The sequence below is a fragment of the Exophiala xenobiotica genome (assembly GCF_000835505.1).
Source record: "Exophiala xenobiotica strain CBS 118157 unplaced genomic scaffold supercont1.2, whole genome shotgun sequence".
Classification (NCBI taxonomy): domain Eukaryota; kingdom Fungi; phylum Ascomycota; class Eurotiomycetes; order Chaetothyriales; family Herpotrichiellaceae; genus Exophiala; species Exophiala xenobiotica.
Window position 1 is genome coordinate 2,387,971 of NW_013562493.1, and position 18,897 is coordinate 2,406,867.

General features: G+C 52.3%; 8 protein-coding genes across 11 annotated transcripts; 3 read left to right on the forward strand and 5 right to left on the reverse strand.

Moving 5' to 3' along the window:
* Nucleotides 1-62: 62 nt before the first annotated feature.
* On the reverse strand, nt 63-1,413 carry PV05_03089 (uncharacterized protein; the record flags this gene model as incomplete). Its single annotated transcript, XM_013463711.1, has 3 exons — nt 63-889; nt 945-1,016; nt 1,404-1,413. The coding sequence occupies 3 exons, from the start codon at nt 1,411-1,413 to the stop codon at nt 63-65; spliced, it is 909 nt and encodes a 302-aa protein (XP_013319165.1).
* A 533-nt stretch (nt 1,414-1,946) lies between these two features.
* On the forward strand, nt 1,947-3,511 carry PV05_03090 (uncharacterized protein; the record flags this gene model as incomplete). The annotated part of the gene is made up of 2 exons (XM_013463712.1): nt 1,947-2,437; nt 2,485-3,511. The coding sequence occupies 2 exons, from the start codon at nt 1,947-1,949 to the stop codon at nt 3,509-3,511; spliced, it is 1,518 nt and encodes a 505-aa protein (XP_013319166.1).
* A 228-nt stretch (nt 3,512-3,739) lies between these two features.
* PV05_03091 (uncharacterized protein) lies at nt 3,740-8,418 on the forward strand. Its single transcript, XM_013463713.1, has one exon. It carries the CDS (start codon nt 4,073-4,075, stop codon nt 7,991-7,993), a length of 3,921 nt encoding a protein of 1,306 aa, XP_013319167.1. The 5' UTR covers nt 3,740-4,072; the 3' UTR covers nt 7,994-8,418.
* Nucleotides 8,293-10,064, reverse strand: PV05_03092 (uncharacterized protein). Its single transcript, XM_013463714.1, has 3 exons — nt 9,743-10,064; nt 9,449-9,687; nt 8,293-9,397 (listed from the first exon to the last, which is right to left on the reverse strand). Exons 1-3 carry the CDS (start codon nt 9,814-9,816, stop codon nt 8,850-8,852), a joined length of 861 nt encoding a protein of 286 aa, XP_013319168.1. The 5' UTR covers nt 9,817-10,064; the 3' UTR covers nt 8,293-8,849.
* Nucleotides 10,065-10,534: 470 nt separating this feature from the next.
* Nucleotides 10,535-13,084, reverse strand: PV05_03093. 3 transcript variants are annotated; one of them, XM_013463716.1, is made up of 5 exons: nt 12,894-13,084; nt 12,674-12,742; nt 12,114-12,389; nt 11,596-12,062; nt 10,535-11,548 (listed from the first exon to the last, which is right to left on the reverse strand). In XM_013463716.1, the coding sequence occupies exons 2-5, from the start codon at nt 12,675-12,677 to the stop codon at nt 10,913-10,915; spliced, it is 1,383 nt and encodes a 460-aa protein (XP_013319170.1). In that variant the 5' UTR covers nt 12,678-12,742; nt 12,894-13,084; the 3' UTR covers nt 10,535-10,912. The 3 variants fall into 3 exon arrangements, with proteins under 3 accessions (XP_013319170.1, XP_013319169.1, XP_013319171.1); XM_013463715.1 differs by having other exon boundaries at nt 12,114-12,478; XM_013463717.1 differs by having other exon boundaries at nt 12,114-12,742.
* A 351-nt stretch (nt 13,085-13,435) lies between these two features.
* Nucleotides 13,436-15,001, reverse strand: PV05_03094. 2 transcript variants are annotated; one of them, XM_013463719.1, is made up of 3 exons: nt 14,699-15,001; nt 14,348-14,645; nt 13,436-14,296 (listed from the first exon to the last, which is right to left on the reverse strand). In XM_013463719.1, the coding sequence occupies exons 1-3, from the start codon at nt 14,897-14,899 to the stop codon at nt 13,584-13,586; spliced, it is 1,212 nt and encodes a 403-aa protein (XP_013319173.1). In that variant the 5' UTR covers nt 14,900-15,001; the 3' UTR covers nt 13,436-13,583. The 2 variants fall into 2 exon arrangements, with proteins under 2 accessions (XP_013319173.1, XP_013319172.1); XM_013463718.1 differs by having other exon boundaries at nt 14,348-15,001.
* Nucleotides 15,002-15,700: 699 nt separating this feature from the next.
* On the forward strand, nt 15,701-18,862 carry PV05_03095 (uncharacterized protein; the record flags this gene model as incomplete). The annotated part of the gene is made up of 3 exons (XM_013463720.1): nt 15,701-16,167; nt 16,223-16,270; nt 16,593-18,862. 3 exons carry the CDS (start codon nt 15,701-15,703, stop codon nt 17,032-17,034), a joined length of 957 nt encoding a protein of 318 aa, XP_013319174.1. The 3' UTR covers nt 17,035-18,862.
* PV05_03096 (uncharacterized protein) lies at nt 16,940-18,812 on the reverse strand. The gene is made up of 2 exons (XM_013463721.1): nt 17,953-18,812; nt 16,940-17,890 (listed from the first exon to the last, which is right to left on the reverse strand). The coding sequence occupies exons 1-2, from the start codon at nt 18,771-18,773 to the stop codon at nt 17,107-17,109; spliced, it is 1,605 nt and encodes a 534-aa protein (XP_013319175.1). The 5' UTR covers nt 18,774-18,812; the 3' UTR covers nt 16,940-17,106.
* Nucleotides 18,863-18,897: the final 35 nt, after the last annotated feature.

Below are 18,897 nucleotides of genomic sequence, written 5' to 3' on the forward strand. Positions count from 1 at the left end.
TGTCAGTAGCTAGCCTGGGAGACAATGTTGTTCGCCAGATGCAGCTTGAAAGCTCGCGTCGACTAGGCCTTTACTGCTCTGACCGAAACGTATCGCCCTTCTCCCCAGTGTAGGTAGGACTCCACACCAGCCATCAGGTTCGTGAACCATGTATGTAACCCAAAAACCTGTAGGATCTTGTATGGGACATATCCAACGAAGCCAAACAGCCGCCATAATGGGAGGACTTCATCGGTCAGATCTTCCAGCTCGACATCCGTGAAGCCAGCCTCCTCCAACATTCTGGGCAGAGCGCCTTCTTCTAGAGTATTCTGACAATGCGACAGACGGAGCACATCTTGCAACAATTCAGAGTTCCGGTTGAAGTCAGCCTCATTAAGGACCAGAACACCACCAGGGTGCAGCAGCCGCCGGAAGTTATGGAGAACCTTCGAAGGATCGTCGGCATGAACGAATGTCTCCATCGTATATATGCCGTCAAAAGATCCGTCGGAGAAGTCAGTCAGGTTGTGATAGTCGGCTAAGCGCACGGAGATATTGCCTTCCAGGCCGCGAGCCTTGATATTCTTCTCAGCATCTTCAACGTGAAGGGGTGTGATGTCGATGGCCTGGACCGTCAGGCCTTTCTCTGCCATGTGCATGGCGACATAGCCTGACCCTGCACCAGCATCCAGCACGCGCGAGCCAGGGCCCAGGCCTAGCTTGTTGTATACCTGATCTTCCATGGCTCGCTGGGCCTTGCTTATTGGGAAGGGCCATATCTGACCCTTTGGGTACAGCCCACAGTGTCGTGTGTTCCCTAGGAGTAGCCAGTAGCCAATCCGCGACTCTATGCTGGTGTAATATTCCTGGACGGAGGGATTCTGGGCGCCGTCGTTGGCGACAAACCCTGCGGACTCCTGTCAGAAGAGGCTCGAGCAAAGCAAAAGGGGGTGGAGTTATACCAAAGAAGACAGCGGCCAGCGCGATCAACAGGGTAGCGACGTAACGCAGGCGGAAAGGCCGCGAAGGTTTGCCTGTATTTCATAGTCAGCAAATATTCGGGTGGTCTGAGAGCGATACAACTTTCCTGCCATAGTTCTGTCTCCGAGGCCACCACACCTATACCTAGAGTATGCAAAGGGACGCCCGCGATGTACAAGAACGATTGGAAAGGTGCTTGTTGCCTGCGAGACGTGATGCAGTTGCACGTGATGGCGTCTGTAACAAAAACGCGAAATGAGTTACAACTCGGGTGGTTTTGCTGTCGACTGTCGGAATACTCCCAGCCGTGAACAGCGCCTATTCATTCTTCCTGTCTGCTGTACAACGTGTACTATGGTATTGTACGGATACTTGTAGTGTTATCATGTAAACCTCCCGTCGTGTGATCCCTGTTGCTGCGCCCCTGGCCGATCAGCTACCCCCCTGCATGGCGCTTAAGGGGAGTTGTACTTCGTACTCAGCTACATAGTACTTCTAGTTACGACAAAAGTGCATGCCACCCACATACTTCAAGTCAAACCGAGTTGTTTCGGCGATCTTAGACCTTTGAGTTCGATTGACTGTAAACTCCTCTCAGAGGGAAACCTTCCGCTAGAATGTACCACTTCCTCCCAGTATGGAAACCACCTGAGCCTAGGATGTTGAGACGAGATCTGAAGCTCCTTCCATGAGGATCTTGGCCTACGTTAGTGAGCCTGACCCTGGGCTGACTATAACACTGGACTGGTTGCCTATTGACGCCACCGTACGGAGAGGTCCAATGCGTGTGCCTTTAAAGACGTGATTCCGACCCAGTACGAAAGACAGTCCCCCGCGGAGGGCCAAAGGTACACCGCTACGAGGCACCTCCACGTTTATACAAGTATGATCTTCGTTCCTCTCTCTCAGAACTCCTGCCATGAAGACTCTCACCTGTCCGGCAAAGTCGATTGCAGTTCATCACTGTACTGCCCCGTCCCAGCATGAATGCTACCGACGTCAATACCATGAATGACGATGCATTGATTCGAGGCTGGGTATCGCAGCCCAACAGCCGAGGAACTTTCGACATAGCTATGTCTTACGCGGTGACAATCTTTCTGTGCAGCTGGTCTTCCATTTGCGTCAACATTCCAAGTCCACCTCACCCTCGAACCGATCTGTTTTGGGACAAATGGCACATGTTTTGCCTCTCTATGCTTGGGCCAGAATTTGTCTTGCTGATGGCAATCGGTCAGTACGTGTCAGCCCTTTCGTCCAGGGATGCTTTTCAAGACATTGGCTGCCGATTCTGGACCGTCAAGCACAGCTCCTATGCAGATATGGGTGGCTTCGTTTTGCATCCCCGTGGTTGGAAGCAATTCCCAGTCAGCGCAAAACAGCTACATTACCTGGTAGCTCACGGATTTATCGATTTGCCCGAACTCACGAAAGAAGAAATCGGAGATAAGGATATAGCTGATGGACTCGCAAGGTTTGTGAGATGCCCTCGCTTGGCACTGGTGGCTCACAACTAGGCAGGTTCGTAACTTCCTGTCAAATCATATGGTTCTCTTTGAACGTCATAGCGAGACCGACAAAACAACTCGCGGTGTCAAGCTTGGAAATGACCACTATCGGGTTCATATTTTGCACCTTGGGAGTCAATATCAGCTGGAAAAACAAACCAATGGATGTCTATACTCCGACCCCATTGCGGTGCGATTATACGATGGACCAGATTCTCGAGACACGCACGTCTGAAGATGCACCTGCCCAGAATGCCGCTGCCCAAGAGGCCGTCCCTCAACATGCTGCTCCTCAAGAGGTCGATCCCGTGAACGCTTCTCCACAGAAGGCTGCTACTCAGACGGCTGTCTCCCAGTCCGCCACGCCACAAACTGTCATCCCTCGAAGTGCCAGGAAGTCGTTCCCGATGACACCGCTCGACTTCGTTAGCCGCGAGGAATGGACAGCTACCCTGCTCTGGAGGTATAACGTCAATATTCTGAGAAAACTGCGCATTGTACGGCAACGGGATAAAGTGTGGCCAGCCCAACGGATTTCATCTTTCAACTTTCCCAAGCTTCCTCGAGGAGCTGCCGGCTTCACCCTATTCCTTGGCATGCTTTATTCTGCGATATTTATGGCCGCATGGAACTTCGAATTCCCTTCTGCGATGGAGCGTTTGCTTTGGCGAATCTCTAGCTCGATGACGATATGCCTCACCATTACGATGGGATTGGTCAAGATTCTACCCAGCGTACTCGAAAAGGCGCGGAATGAGAAACTGCCTGACGGTGAAGCTGAAAAGGGCATCCTGACACGTTTTGGTCATGCTTGCAGGGGAGCCATAAGAAGGTTCGAGGCCAAAAAGATCAATAACTCGCCGCTAAATGATCCGAACCAGGATATTCTTCTGAAGACTTTCCTTTTCACTCTTCCAATCTGCGCGGCATATACGGTTTGTCGAGTGTATATATTGGTTGAGGATATCATTGGTCTTCGAGCACTCCCTGCTAGTGCTTTCCAGACTGTGAATTGGACATCGTTCTGGCCACATTTCTGAAAAGCCAAGGAACGTGTATCAATCTGTTTGAATAGCTTGCGATGTAGGTGTAATTCAGAAGCATAATTCTTGACTTTCATCTTGTAGAACGGGCACGAACGGGGGAAGCCCATAGGTACCAGGTAAGTACAAGGAAAGTAGGCCGAGGCGCGTTCACGTGACTGAGTTTGGACGTCGCCGCAGGGTCGTTGCTGGAGGTGCGGACTCGAGGTGGTCTTCAAACCACATATTAGTGGTCCGAATACGTTACAGATGGTCTATTGACGTGTATCCCTCTCTCCGATCATTGAAGAAACGACCCGAATCACCTTCCGAGCGATGTCGACCGTAATTTCACGCGTCTAGAAACCCACCTGCCTCCTCCACGAGACGCCGCACTACCTCAACGAACTCGAAGCGACCGCGAAGTGTAGAATGTCTGATCGATCCGTGGTCCCGGTCGCATAGAAGCGGAGAGTCTACATCTCACTTTATGAGAGTTAGATGTGCTCCAGAGCCAAGACCTAGAAAAATAGGTGCGGCGCTGTGGACTAGCAAAGAACTACGTTGTACGAGCACGCCATGCCGCCTCTTGTCTCTGAAGAGTTGGACGATGCGTCCAGCCTTGACCAAGAGAGTGTCACGCTAGAGACAACTGCAGAGGCCGGGACGAAAGAAGAAGCAGCAGAGCCGTTGGTGGGCAGTGACACCGCTGGTGCTAAGGATGGAAGGATGACAACGAATGACGATGAAGAGGAAAAAGAACAAGAGATTGATTCCTCGCACACACCAAACCCGGACGATAATGCTTTGGGTGAACAGTTACAGAGATCAGCGGAAGAAGAGCAAAGCGAGGATGGTGAGGCCGAGTCAGCAATTGCCCCGCACCCCGGAGTGAAAAAGGACAACTTTACCAAAGATGTAGATGCAGATGCGGATGCGGATGCTGAAGCAGACGAGGACGAGGATGCGGATGCAGACGCTGAGACTGATGCGGATGCTGATGCTGATGCGGAGGCCAATGAAGAGGCAGACCAACAAGGGGGAAGTGGTGATGAAGATGAAGAAGAAGAAGAAGAAGAAGAAGAGGAAGAAGAAGAAGAGGAAGAAGAAGAAGAGGAAGAAGAAGAAGAGGAAGAAGAAGAAGAGGGCGAAGACGTGCCCGATGATAACGAAAGCCAAAAATCCGAGCAGCTCGTGGAAGAAAGCGTACAGTCGCCATCAGAGCCCGGGGAAGAGGTTGCAGAAGAAACACCAGCCGCAGAAGCGAAGCTACAGTGCATGTTCTGCAAGCAAGGGCCCAATGCAGAGGCTGGAGAGGTCGAATCGCTTTTGTCCTGCTCCGATTGTGATGGACGTGCGCATCTGCGGTGCGCCCGAGGAGATGACGCAGTCAAAGATGAGGACTATTCCGACTGGCAATGTCCTAATTGTGTCAAGCAACATCCGCTATCCGAATCTCCGAAAGAGCAGACTGTGCGGTCTAAGAACTCAGCACCTCGACTTGTTAGAGACTTGTTACCTGTCACACGCGGAGTGCAAAAGCCTGGTTCGCATTCGATCTTTGCCCAACCACTCATACAAGAGGGTGAAGATGGAGGACGTTCGCTCAGAAAGAGAAAATCACTTACTGTGGAACCTCCTCCAACAGAAAAGAGACGACGGAAAGCTACACCGCGTGCGCTGGAAGCCATGACGGCGGACAGCAAGGCTGAAACTGAGAGAGCTATCGCCCATTCAACCAGAAGATCAAGCCTGAAAATCACAAAACCGACTGCGCGGATATTGCAGCATCGGCCGTTCCAGAAAGCACCTCCTCATAAATTCATCCTCGCCTTTCGGCTAGATCAGTCGAAAATTGAGGAAATTCTGAGCAACCCTCCGCGACCAGGCAAAAGAAGAGGAGGCAGAGAAAAGAAAAAGGTCCCCAAAATCGCTCCGCCAATTTTCCAACCCCCTGTCCCCAAATTCCCTGCCCTACCAACCCACAACCTCATTTTCCCCTCGGCATTTACAGATCGCGATGCCGAACCAAACGCCAAACCATACGGTGGTATTTTGTCAGAAGCAGACGCAGATACGTCCAGATCATTACCGCAACTCAAAGACCGCGAGATTTTCGAGATTGCCAGGAAAGAAGCTGAGGAAGAACGACGGAAGACATCTGCTGCGGCCGAGGCGGAGATCAATGTAGACAAAGAGGGCACAGCTAAGCCTAACCGAACGGTATCAGGGCCGCCTACCAAGATCAAATGCATTCAGTTCGGCAAATTTGTCATCGACACGTTTTACGCAGCGCCGTACCCAGAAGAGTACTCCCATGAATCGAGACTGTTCATATGCGAATACTGCTTGAAATACCTACCCTCGGAATTCGTCGCGTACCGACACAAATTGAAATGTCCCGCCAAACATCCTCCAGGCGACGAGATCTACCGTGATGGCACGCTGTCAGTGTGGGAAGTCGATGGCCGCAAGAAGACAGAATACTGTCAATGCTTATGTCTTATGGCTAAGATGTTCCTCGGATCGAAGACGCTGTACTACGACGTGGAGCCGTTTCTGTTCTACATCCTGACCGAATATGACGAGTTCGGGTACCACTTCGTCGGATACTTCAGCAAGGAGAAGCGGCCCGCCAGCCAGAACAACGTCAGTTGTATTTTGGTTATGCCAATCCACCAGAGGAAAGGCTACGCCATGTTCCTGATTGACTTCTCATACCTCCTCACGAGAATAGAGGGCAAGGATGGATCACCGGAAAAGCCATTGTCAGATATGGGCTTGACAGCATACCGATCGTACTGGGACCTGACCGTATCTCGACACCTGCTCGCTATCGGTCTCAAGCCGTTCAGCACAAAAGCGCTAATGGCCCGGACGGGCATGACGGCCGACGATGTGATTCATTCCCTCGAACGACTGTATGCATTCGTCAGAGATCCCGTAACAAAGACGTACGCCGTGCGCTATGACAAGAAACTCTACGAGCGCATTGTTCACGAGTTCGAGTCCAAGAAACATCGCCAGCTAAGGCCTGAGAATCTAGTATGGACGCCGTACATCATGGGCCGTAGTGACCAGGCTGCACTCGATGGGCAGCCTTTGCACACTATGGCGCCTCGCGATGACGAGGATGAAGATGAAGGAGATAAAGATAACCCCGTCAGCGAAGCTATCTCCAAAGCCGGCAATTCTGCCACAGATGCAGTCGTCGAGGCGACAGAGCCAGGCCACCTCTCGCCCAAGTCCAGGACGAAACGCACGACAGCCATGTCACAGCCACCATCCGCCGCCGCGGCAGAGGAAAGTGTCGACGTCAAGGACTCTTCGCTTGTCAATGAACATGGCACGGTCGCCCCTGGTCCGCCACCCACAGAGGCCCTCAATGGCACAGTTTCCACACAAGTCACCCAACCCGAAGTCAAAGTCAATGGCCTGGAACTCGTCAATGGCGATGACAAGTCCAACGATGATACAATTGTCGTCTCCACCAACGTCGATGCCGAAAGCAAGGGCAAAAATGTCGAAGGCGGAGGCGAAGGTAACAAGGAGAAAGCGGACGAAGCTCAACCCCAGGAACCAGAGCCAGCCTTGACCGGCTACGCCCTCGCATATCGCACTCTCAACATCCCGCCGTCGCGCTTCCAAATCGACCCGCCTATCCCGCCGGCCATGCTGCGCCAGCGGAGCACGAAGAAGCGCAGTCTAGCTACTGCGTTCGGCAGACCCAAACCGAATGGCGGTCTAACCGACACCTCCTCGGCCGTTGCGGTGCGCAGTTCGCCACGCAACGCCGGCGTGAATGGAGGCGGGACCGTCACCAGGAGTCGAGGCGCGAGTTTGAGTTTCGACAAGGTCGACAGGGATAAAGATAAGGATAAAGATAAAGATAAATTCTCGGTGCCGAACACGCCGGTCAGACGGAGTGGACGGAGAAGTGGGCTCGCGAACATCAACACCATCGAGAACACCATCGAAGTCGCCTCTCCCAAGCCAAGTCCTCTTAGCCGCCGTAACCAGGCAACAGCTGCGAGTGTGGGTGCGGGTACGGTTGCGGGCCCCCGTGGAGGTGAGGGTGCGGATGATCACGACGCCGATGCCCCGGCTGATGAGGACGCTGATGTCGACGCCGAGGCGGATGAAGATGAAGACGAACAAGATCCCGGGAAGGGCAAGGCCAAGGCTAGTGTCAAAGATGAAGACGCGGAAGCCGAAGCCGAAGCAGAAGCCGAAGCAGAAGCCGAGTCGTCGGACTCGAGTGGTGGCGATGAAGCCGACGAAGAAGAGGAAGATGCATCCGTCGCCGCCGAGGGAGACGAATCCGACGACGTAGACGACGACGACGATGATGACGAGGACGCCGAAATCCCCGAGGACGAGGAGAGCGATACCACCGAAGACGATGATGCCGATGACGAAGTCGATCTACCCGACGACGATGACGATGAGGATGCCGAAGTCGACGAGGACGACGAGGACGACGATGATGAGGACGATTAGAAAAATCCTTCTATTCCGTCCGCAGATGATGTCGATGTCGATGACAATGGTAATGGTGGCGACGAGGATGGTTAGAAAAGTCCTCCGCCATCTTCTTCTGGTTCCTGGGCATGTACGTGTGCACACTGGGCGCGGACGAGGACCATGTGTCGGTCATGTTCGAGGAGAACATCGGCACAGTCATCGCTCGCATACTGATTTGTCTGGCAAGGCTGGGCTATCCTCTGCCTTCCAGGTTGTCAAGACGAGGGTAACCAGGTTACCTTACACGTGCTTTACTCACATCTCGTGTTGGGAGAGGCAGCTAGGCTCAGCATTCTTAACATTGATAATCACTCGTTACTTCAAGAGACAGCAGACGCGCAAGATAAATCAATACTGATGCAATAAATGTCTGCTGTGCACTCCTATCCTTTTACCCTTTGTCCAAAAGCAAGTGAACCACTTTGCTTTCTTGTCCGACTGAGGACTGTAGTACAATTCAAACAACGTAGTCTGAGCGCCACTGCAATGCTTTGTCCCTTTTCTCATCCCACCACCGCGCGTCTTCATCCTCAACTTCCGATATCGAGACCCTAAATGAGTCCCCGAGCAGCTGTTGACCTCCCAGCCATTATCACAATACAATAAGCCAACACTCTCCTGCCGACTGCCCAAGACAGGCATCATCACCACACCTTCCAGAGGTCGACACCACTTTGTCTCTACCAAAGGCTACCGTTTCGAGGCGTGGTCGTCCCCCACGTGCAGACGTTTGTTGGCATACACCAGCGCTACCTCGACGAGTTCTCGTGTTCGAAATATAGCCAGAGATCTGCTTGAACCAACGTTTTCGGTGCACCGTGTCATTATCCGTTTACTGAGGCTTCTTCTGCGCAGTCGCTCCACCCAGATACTTTCGCACATCGGTGGCATCGACAACTTGACGACCAAGACCCTTCACAGTGTCCCAACCTTGTCTGGCCGCAGGTGGGAAGTTGGGGTTCTGAACTTGCTGGTCAATGTGGGCAGATCCACGAGAGAAAGCGCCCTGAACAAATTGACTCTGGTGGAATCTTGCTCTCAAGAAGACAGTGTAGATGGCCAAGAGGATCCAAGAACCCTTGCTGAAGGTGAAGGCAGAGAGCAAGAGGCGGAACCACAGGAGGATCTCAAGTGCAGCAACCAGCATCATCGAGCTGTCGTAGTACTCCTTGACAAATCGTCCGATAGAGTTGGCCAGAGGTGATTGAGATTTGGCAGCACCGGGAGAGGTGGGTGTGCTGCCTGGCGCAGCCTTGGGAGGGGACAGGGTCGGGATGATGTTGGTGCGAGTGTAGGTTGCAACATGGAAAACCGAGTAGACGGTAAATGGCAGCAAGGCCAGCGGAATCTGCCTGGAGTAGAGCCAGACCAAGCTAATAACTGGAAGATGTGTAAGCCAATTGTCATCTTTTTATGCATTGTGACACCTACGCAAGTATTGCACATTCTCGTCTGAGAGAAGCAGCATGGCGGTACGACCGATAGGGTCACCAGGCTTCACGCGAGCTCGATAAGCCTTGAAGACGACGATTCCGTAGGTGGCGACAGCCGAGATGAAAGCCAGTCTGTAGGTAAAGGCCGCCCATTTCGAGTAGTAGTTGAAGGTGAAGTAGGAAAGGCCATAGCGGAAGACCGAGACCAGGAGAGTGAAGTGGCCGAGAAACCACGCGCTTATGTCCCAAGTCAGCCAGCTCTTTTGTTCGGATCTCAGGGGGTCTTTCTCACAATTGCAGGGTAGTAGCGAGTCTTGTCAGTCGTTCACCGAGCGAGGCATTGGCAGGAGGTGGAGGAGGAGCCATTGCTGGAAGTTTGTCACGAAGTCAATGGAGGGGCGGTCAAGGTGGAAGGTTGGGGGAAGTTTCGCGTGGATCTTGAGCGACGACCTGAGAGGGAGAACGCGGGCGGGTGGATGATAAGTGTGAGAGTGGTTTATGAGCGAGGGAAACGAAGCTGCGGGTAGAAGGTGCAGACAAACGAACAAATAGCTGTTTGAAGCAAGCAGTTTAGTTTGGTGGTGAAGGGCAGCAGTGAATAAAGTAGGTAAAGCAGTAAAGTAGGAAGGTGGCTTTTTCCGTGGGAGATGATGTCAACCCCTCCAAGCAAGCCACAGCTGGAACTGGAACAAGAACGACAAAGAACAGACCAACCGTGCCAGTGTCTACGTCAAAATGCCCACAATTCAACTCGCACAGTACTACTCATACCTAGGTAAAGACATCATTTTAGAATTGCGCCGCTTGCCTCATGCACAACATGTCAACCGTGGCTGGAATCTGTATGCCCTGCAGGGACCACAGGGACCTTTGCAATTGATCCTTGGCTCTACTCGTGATCGCCATGTCTGCACAGCACTTCGTCTGGTGCCACTACAAACGGAAATTCATCAAGTGACACCTGCCCGAAGCGCTTGGGGCTTTGCACGACGATGCATGAAATGCCAAAGAAATTCTACCGAGTAACGACATGGCCTTTTCTGAAATGAAGCCAACTTTTTCTCCCTGCATCATCCTCCCTACTACACACACACACACACACACACACACACAGAAAACACCAGGGCAACGTGAGGTGGGTATACATGATGGCTGTGAATGAAGTACCTGACCGTCCCCATCCATCAAGATACTTTGAGGTGCTGAACCAGGACTGGACCTTCGCATTATGCACAATCCAACCCCTCCATCTTGGAAAATCATGTATGTGATTAAAAACGTAGCGACGGTAACAGCCCCAGTCTGTCACTTACTTTCAGACAATACCAACAAGACGTGTAGAGAAAATGAAAGTGGTTTAGAAAACAAGGTATCGCCATCGTCGTCTCGTCGCTGAGCTGAAGTGCAAATAGTAGAGAATGAAGGACATGCCAAACACTGCCGAGAACGTCGCTGTCGACGTCTATCGGAGTGAGAAGCCCTTCCTCTTGCCTTCCTTCTCAATTGGGCGACCTTGTTCAATGCGAACCTTCTTCTCCTCGAGTTCGGCGCGTTGTCTTTCCAGTTGTTCCTTCATCTCACGGTGACGAGCAAACAGCTCTTCTTCACTCTGTTGCAGTTTGCTTTCCTTCTCCTGCACCTTTTGCTGGAACACCATCTTCATTTCCGCCTCCATCTTGGCAAGCTTCTGTTCGTGGAGTGTTCTCTCTTCCTCTTGCTTGACTGCAGGGTTGACCTCCTTAAACACGCTGGGATCTTGAGAGACGCCCATTTGGATAAGCTTGTCAGATCGGTAGTTCTCGTACAAGGAATTGTTGGTGTGTTCCTTCAATTCCTCCATGTGTGTACGGATCAGCATCTGGCGCAGCTTGACGAAATCGCAGTGGTCCTCGTTGTCCACCTCGATGATACCCCATGGATAGCGACGGCCTCGCACTTTACGGCCTTCAGGGTTGGTCACCTCGTAGTTGGCACCGACGACGGCGAAGGGAACTTTGGACATGATCTCTTGATTCTCGGCAATGGTCTCTTCGTCGTCAAGTTCATATCTTGGACCTTCGAAGATTTGGATCGAGTGGTGTTGGATGTCGGCAAGTATCTGCCTTTGTCAGTATCTCGCTAGCTTCAAGGGGAGGCATGCTTTACTCTCTGCTTGAACAAAGCCACTTCTTCGTCGGTCAAGGTGTCGGCCTTGGCGATGACGGGAATCAGGTTGACCTTGGTGTGCAGCCGGCGCATCACTTCGATATCCAAAGGCTTCAAAGAGTGTCCAGTTGGTTGAATAAAGTAGACACAGGCATGAACTCTGTTGTCGACAATATTCATTCGGTTGACCTTGTTCTCCGCCTCGAGGTATGCATCGTATCTTTGCTCAATATTTTCCACAATTGGCCTCCATGAGTCGTCGTTGTTGACAAAATCCCCAAAGCCTGGTGTGTCAACTACTGTCAATCGTAGGCGAACTCCATTCTCTTCAATGTCGGCACTGATGGACTGGATGGATACAGTCTTGGGAATGATGTCCAAGCTTGGACCTTTGCGTTCGCGAGGGGGATAAAGAGAGGTGTTGAAGAGGGTGTTGATCAAAGTAGATTTTCCCAGCCCAGATTCGCCTGGAACGAGTCAGTTTCACAATCGCGGCAGCTTCCCATCTTTAAACATACCAACAACCATGACATTGAAATTGAAGCCCTTCCTGACACTCTTGCGGTGCCACTGGTTGGGAAGATTTGCAAACCCGACATAGCCTGTCAATTTTCTTCTAACCACATTTCGCATATCATTTGCAGCCGCAGCCGCAGCCTTTGGGTCTTTTGAGCTAACAGTCTGGGCTGCATTGGCTCCCATGGGGTTGCTTTCCTTCACATAGGGAGATGCAGGCTTGCCATTTGGGAGGCTGGGAGAGGGAGAGGACCGTACGCCGTTTGGAGACACCGCAGCTGCATTTGTATTTAGGTCAGCCATGTTCGACTGAGTGAAGGCAGACTCGATTGAAGGCAGAGTAAAGTGTGAAGGTTGTCCTTCTTGACTGGTGTAATTGTCAGAATTCTTGGAGCCTGCGCTCATACGACCCTCGCCTTTTGACTCCATCTCGTTCATAAGTTCGAGAGATCTCATGCAATTCAGGCGAGGGCTGAGATACGTATGGCTTGTGGTAGAATGAAGAGAGACGGTGAGGAGCAGAGTGAGGCAAGGAGGCAGGAAGACCGGAGAGGTGACGAACCCATTTCTGAAAGAAAAAAAGTGTTATTGCGAAGACACGGATTGTGAATCGAATAAAGGCAACTGCGACCTGCACCCGTCAGTATGCGCACGAGATGGAATAGTCCCAAGAATCGCAACACAGCACGATGGAAGTGACCGCCTGCGACGCAGGGGGGACCCAGAGGTGTCTCTGGTGGGCTTGCGTGCGTGGAGAAGGAGAATGAAGTCGTTGGACATACGCGGTGTTGAAGAATTTGGATCCTGGCGGTGGTGGCCTTCCAAACGAGCGTAAGAAGGAAGCAGATGCGCTCGACACGAAAAGCAGCAAAAAGGGCACAAGAAGCAAGTCGTTGGTCAGTTTGTTGAAAGGATGTAGGCCGTTGATCTGTCTCGTCTTTCTTTCGTTGCTGGCCTGCTGCAATCAATCAAGCCACCATTGGGAAAAAAAGGGGATCGCGCCAAGTCCATTTGGGCAGTGCCGGAGCATGGTTGTGATTGGGGATCAACCTGTCAAATCATCGGAGCTTTTCTTAGGCTGGTGCAGGCTTGCAGCTTGCAAGGTTCCTTGGGTGAGTCGACCACTAAGACCCTTCCACAGTACCAAGGAACGACCCCTGATCCTTTCCCCAGCTGGGTGCCGCCGTGCCAGCCCGTCTTCAGATGCCATTCACGTGGTTTGCCGTACCAAAGAAAAAGAGGACAGTGGAAGACAAAGTCCAAGTACATCCACCGCGAAGATAAGTCCTGGTGACACCAGAAACCTTGTATCGATACTGCTAGAGTTGAATCTTTGTTCATTATAGTACAGTCTAGTTTCATTCCCGTCTGTCACACAAACTGTCACTGCATGTCTAGCCCAGGGTATCCCATCAAAGCGGCTCATCAGGCTGTAGCCACAATCCCGTACCAAAAAAGACTGTACAAAGAATTTATATCACTTCTGATCCTTCCCCAGAGTCAAATCGTTCCATTTGCTTCAACAAATATTGGTACATGACAAGCATTGTTCCGCTCTGAACACTTGTCCACACAAATCGTGGGCCAACTCCTCGAAACAAGCCCGGTATCCCCTCGGTTTTGTAGATGAGCTTGAGGCCAACCATGACGGACGAAGTGTCCAGCGTAGGAGCCGTGGCAGGTACAGTTCGTGGTCCCGAATGCAACATCCGTGTCTGTGTCTTCGATCGCTGCGGGGGTTTGGCAACCTTTTCCAAATGGGCAGCCTGGCTGTGTTGGGTGTGGTTCTCTGGTGAAATCTGAGTCTGCGTTCTTGTTTTGACCACATCCAGCGGACACGTCATGACACCTGCCAGGCCGCCTGCAGAGACTGCGGTCAAGACTTCGAGACCAAGGCCGATATCATCCTTTCCGCTCCATCTCTGTGCGAACCTGCGCTCTTGTTCGTAAAAGGCAAACTGCAACGCTGAGAACGGGAGGTCTCTGACGATCGTGGCCTTGTATCCAGAATAAAGTGCGCCAAACCCTTCTATTCGTGCTATCGTCTTTGCAGCATCCCAGGTCGACTTGTAGTTGTAGCCGGAATTGAAGAAAGGATTATTGTATCGGCCCTGCAATTGCAGTCTGGTCTTGAGGACTTCGGAGGGAACATAGACAATCGAAGCGGCGAAGTCGGCAATGAAACCTGGCTTCGGTCAGTCACTGAGTTCTCTAACACAGCCCAAAAAAACCTTACCACTCGCAAGGTATGCAAGTGACGGGTTCACGCCCCGATCGAGCATGTGTCTCTTGCAATATTCGTAGGCTCCAAAGAATGTGACTGTGCCGGGAAAAGAACCGAGCATAGCCGCCGTGAAACCTCCATACAGACCTCTTCTTATACCCTCCTGCCTGAAAATCTTGACGTAGGAATCGGAGAGGCTGGAATACTTCGGCGGAAAATGAGGGTCGCCTTGCTGTCTGGTCTTGACTGTGTCTAAGGAGTGCATCAAAATGTCGCCGCTCGTTCCACCAATGCCTCCAGCGAGCATTGACTGCGCATTGTGAGCAAAACAGAAGACGACTGACTGGACAACAACTTCCGTACATGAAGGTAAGGCGGTCTTTTCAATTCATGGTCTATCTCCTCCTCTGCCAACTTCTCCATCGTTCTCGGACGCTTAATCTGTCGTGCGCCGTCGAGGTCAAAGTCTGGTTCCGCATAGCCATTGCGCTGACTTTTAACAGTATCTCCGGCCGAGCTATCTTGAGAGAAGAGATTGGAAAGACGGGAGGCTAGCCTGCTCATGTTAGGGCTTCATGCCCTCCACACCAAAAAAAACACGAGAAGATGATAGACAAACGAAAGGATGAATGCTCGTGAGAGAGTGGTTCACTTTCAACATTTGTGATGCCTACGAGTACGAATCTCGCCGCGGATCGCAAAAAGTTTCGGCCCTTGGCTCGCCTTCTCGGGGCTTGGCTGTCGGCCGCTGGGAGCAATGGTATGGCGTAGTTACTCGGCACACCTTCTTTCTATATCTATATCCATTCAGCCTTTCTCAGCTTTACTGCCCCCCTGTCCTCTGCCTCTTCGGGCGTCAAGGTGGCATTCATGCTGAAGCCTTTGAGAAACCTTTTCGAGGGATATGGAATGACGATTCTTACCGGTAAACGCATGCCCTCAGTCTATATCATCCCAGACCTGTCCCAGCATCCCGCTTCAAATTGGCCCGAATGATGAAGGTGATCTTGTAATCAATCCAAACAGCGGTACGATCGTCAATGGACCGTCAGCCTCTTCACCGCGGAATGATGAGGCTCCAATTATCTCCTGCTTACTCCGAGAAGGCAACCACTTGAAACACCAAATCTGCGTCCGTTTCGTGCAGGTGTTACCTCCTAAAGGCTCACAAGGCTCGTTAGGCAGAGATTGCCTGGATCCGCCTGTGCCAGACATCGACGATATGTCTACTAAGGGGAAAGGTATAAAACCTCTCTTTCCTACTGGTGATGACTCAACACCCATACTGTACCGTTTCCAATTGGCTCCTAGTATTCTCTCTCTTTCGCCGAAGGCGCGTACTGCTGTCGCCAAAAGCCGTCAAGAATGCACTGCCGTTCTCTGCTCGCCTCGACGGCTTCAGCCTTATTTTGCTTTCTATCAATCGCAGCCGCACAGTCCTTCAACACGGCCAATGTCCGTCTGACCTTCTACAGCTTCGTCGACAACACGGACAATCTCGACGGCGACTGCACCGCCAACTGCAATGCCGGTGGCACAGCGGGCAATCTTCAATTAGCCATGCAGTGTCCCGGCCGTTCAGGACTTGCCGGCGGCATAGGTACGCAGGACAGTCCCATCACTGCCGCCAGTGCGGGCGACGGCCTCCCCGTGGCAGAGTGCGGATCCTTCTACGTGCCCTACCTGCAGAAATGGTTCACCTACGAGGACTCCTGCACCGACTGTCAGGCCGATCCACCGCATTTTGATCTCTTTGCTGGAGGATCGCCAGACAACAACTTTTGTCCTAATATTTGTGCGTGCGAAGATCAGTTGACCCCGGGCGGGGATACGTAAGTTCGGATGGACTAGTAGAATATGCATGGAGAGAGACTGACTTGTGGGCAGCTGCATTTACACGGATATCAGTGACGGTGGAGGGCTCACGGTCTCAGGGTCAGCCTTGTTTGACGGGAGTAATTGCAATTCTGCAGGGTCGTCCGCGTCTTCATGCTGAGTGCATTTCGGCCATAGTTAGTGATATTCAGGGATCCATGACGAGATTTGATAGTCGATGCAGAGTTTCTGAGCACCTTACGAAGTCACTGTGTGGGAATGAAAGGTGAAGTCGGTTATTTATGAGGTGATGGTTGGCGCCACGTATTTCTCGCTTGGCGGACACAAGCAATGGCCGCCTCGCCGCCAAGTATCAGGCCACACCGTTTCAATAAGCCATATGCCACGTAGTACTGCGATATATTCATCGATTTGCCTACAGAACATTCGTGCTTCAAGAACAACCCTCAATTTTCAATATCACCACATCTGGCCAGGCCAGTATCATGAAAAAGCCATTAGAAGCAAAGATGCCGTCTCCCACCGAAAATCTGCCAATCTATCTGCTCTCATCCATCGTCTTCCTCGGCGCGTTTTCAAGGTTCACTCACGGCGTGTACACACCGCAATGGTACGCTTTCCAGGAGTACCACAGTCCAGACGACGGGTCGACAGTAGCCACCATCACACCTATTATCGACACGCTAGTTGGTCTCAGCCTCCTGTTCGGTAGTCGACCACTGCGACTCCTAGGCGCAGCCACCTCCGTGGTGTTCATCTCTTTAGGCCTGACGATGCAAATCCAAGCCGGCAAATCCTACGGTCCAGATATAGCCCTGATCGCATTGGCTACTATCGCGCTATTCAGCCAACTTCGAAGATAGCCCTCAGGCGGAGATCATCATACATGATGTACACCATCTCAAGCGAACTTTTAATTAGGCCGCGACAATTATTTACTCCCTCTTCAAGCCGACCTTGCCCGCCTTCCTCAGTCCAAACGCTGCGACCAAACAGCACAAGATCATGGCGCCGAACATTGCCCAGAAACTCGCTCGATACCCTTTCAGCAAGGCTGGTGAGGACTTCTTGTTCCGATACCTTGTCTCCTCCGTGACAAGGTTGGAAATGACCTGCATGGTACTCAAGCCGAGCGAGATGCCAAACTGACTGACTGTGCTAAACACTCCGCCCGCAAGACCTTGCATCTGCTCCGGGAACCCGTCACTTATGACGATCAAGCCGACGGTAAACAGGATATCCGCACTCATTGGCTCAAGAATCTGAGCGAAGAATGCCCCATGCCAGTACTCCAGCCTCGGACTAATCAAGGCCATGAGTAGCGGCGACCCGGCTGTACAAGCCGAGGAAAACAGCACTAGCCACAGGACCGGTATCGCATCGACCAGGAGTCCGGTGCTCAAATTCAAAACCGTCCCAAAGATGAGTGCTGGAAGCAAGCGGAGTGACGCTTGGAGCGCCGGGAGCGATTGGACCTCCTGGAAGAAAAGACTCGAGTACAACTCCATCGAGTTCAGCACCCCATTGGACAGCAGCACGGTAACACACACGCTGGTGAAGGCCTGGTTCTTCCAAATCGAATTCGGAATCAAGGCAGGACGACCGCCCTTCTCTTGTCGGCGAATCCAGAACGGAAACGCGACCATGAGCACAACGCTAGTAACGAGCAGGGCAATGGCGTTTGGGCGTTCAATGCTCGCACTGTCTGCGCTCAAGACCCTGCCGAAAGGAATTAGCATGGGACCATTTCACTCGCACCACCACTTGTGCGTGAAACTTACGCAAGGACATAAGAGAACATAGCCAGTCCGCCGCTGGCAATCGTGGCACCCACCCAATCCACCTTGGTCTTGAGCCCCGAGAGCCGTGATGACCCTTCAACCACGGCATCGCGTGGAAGCACGAAGAACCCGAGCCCAGCAAACGCCAGCACCGCAGCACCAGGAATATAAAACCCCGTTCTCCACCCTGTTGTATCGACAAATACTCCACCGAGGACCAGTCCGAACGAGAATCCCAGAGGCTGACTGAGCCCCAGACAAGAAAAGGCAATGTTCCGCGGTTTCCCGCTTGCGGCAGTCTGCGTGACGATGCTCACCGAGCACGGCAGGTGCATCGACATCGCGACGCCGGCCAGGGCGCGAAACGCGACGAGTTGCACGCCAGACCTGCTCAATCCGCAGGCTAGAGCGGATACGCCAGCGCCAATGCATCCGATCAGGTCGACCATGCGGCTGCCGACTACATCAGCAATGGATCCAGCGAGGAGCAGCGTCGCGCCGCTGGTCAAGCCGTAGATGGACGACGGCCAAAGATACAGCTCTTGGGACAGGCCGAGGTCAGCTGCGATTGCGGGCAGACCGACGACGATAACGCCATTAACGAAGGAGGACAGGAAGTTGATTGCTGAGAGTTGGAAGATGATCGTTGCGGCCCGGAAGCCTACCCAGAGCCTCTCTTTGCGGTCTTCTCCCACGGTGGATGTGGACGTAGCTACGTTTGTGTCTTCGGGGACGATCGATGGGCTGCCCGTGGTTCCAACGTTCGTAGTTGTAGATGTAATGTCACGGAGTTCGACACTTCGCGTCCGTGTTGAAGACATCGTACGACAGTACACGCTATGCTCGTAGAAATGTCTCAATGGTCTTGTATGGAAGTGCTGAAAATCGAAGGAGTCAAGGTTTTGGACTTGTCTCTTGCGTGTAGTAGGGCGTGGCGGCCTTATT

Excerpts from the sequence above, each read along its gene's own strand:
- PV05_03091 (XM_013463713.1), top strand. The coding sequence starts at position 4,073 with ATGCCGCCTCTTGTCTCTGAAGAGTTGGACGATGCGTCCAGCCTTGAC.
- PV05_03092 (XM_013463714.1), bottom strand. The coding sequence starts at position 9,816 with ATGGCTCCTCCTCCACCTCCTGCCAATGCCTCGCTCGGTGAACGACTG. Across the intron at positions 9,688-9,742 it reads CTCGCTACTACCCTGCAATT|CGCGTGGTTTCTCGGCCACT; the intron begins GTGAGAAAGACC and ends TTGGGACATAAG. Across the intron at positions 9,398-9,448 it reads CGAGAATGTGCAATACTTGC|TTATTAGCTTGGTCTGGCTC; the intron begins GTAGGTGTCACA and ends CACATCTTCCAG.
- PV05_03093 (XM_013463717.1), bottom strand. The coding sequence starts at position 12,567 with ATGAGATCTCTCGAACTTATGAACGAGATGGAGTCAAAAGGCGAGGGT. Across the intron at positions 12,063-12,113 it reads TTTCAATGTCATGGTTGTTG|GCGAATCTGGGCTGGGAAAA; the intron begins GTATGTTTAAAG and ends GACTCGTTCCAG. Across the intron at positions 11,549-11,595 it reads TGGCTTTGTTCAAGCAGAGA|ATACTTGCCGACATCCAACA; the intron begins GTAAAGCATGCC and ends TGACAAAGGCAG.
- PV05_03094 (XM_013463719.1), bottom strand. The coding sequence starts at position 14,899 with ATGAGCAGGCTAGCCTCCCGTCTTTCCAATCTCTTCTCTCAAGATAGC. Across the intron at positions 14,646-14,698 it reads AAAGACCGCCTTACCTTCAT|TCAATGCTCGCTGGAGGCAT; the intron begins GTACGGAAGTTG and ends CACAATGCGCAG. Across the intron at positions 14,297-14,347 it reads ACTTGCATACCTTGCGAGTG|GTTTCATTGCCGACTTCGCC; the intron begins GTAAGGTTTTTT and ends GACCGAAGCCAG.
- PV05_03096 (XM_013463721.1), bottom strand. The coding sequence starts at position 18,773 with ATGTCTTCAACACGGACGCGAAGTGTCGAACTCCGTGACATTACATCT. Across the intron at positions 17,891-17,952 it reads ATGTTCTCTTATGTCCTTGC|GGTCTTGAGCGCAGACAGTG; the intron begins GTAAGTTTCACG and ends TCCTTTCGGCAG.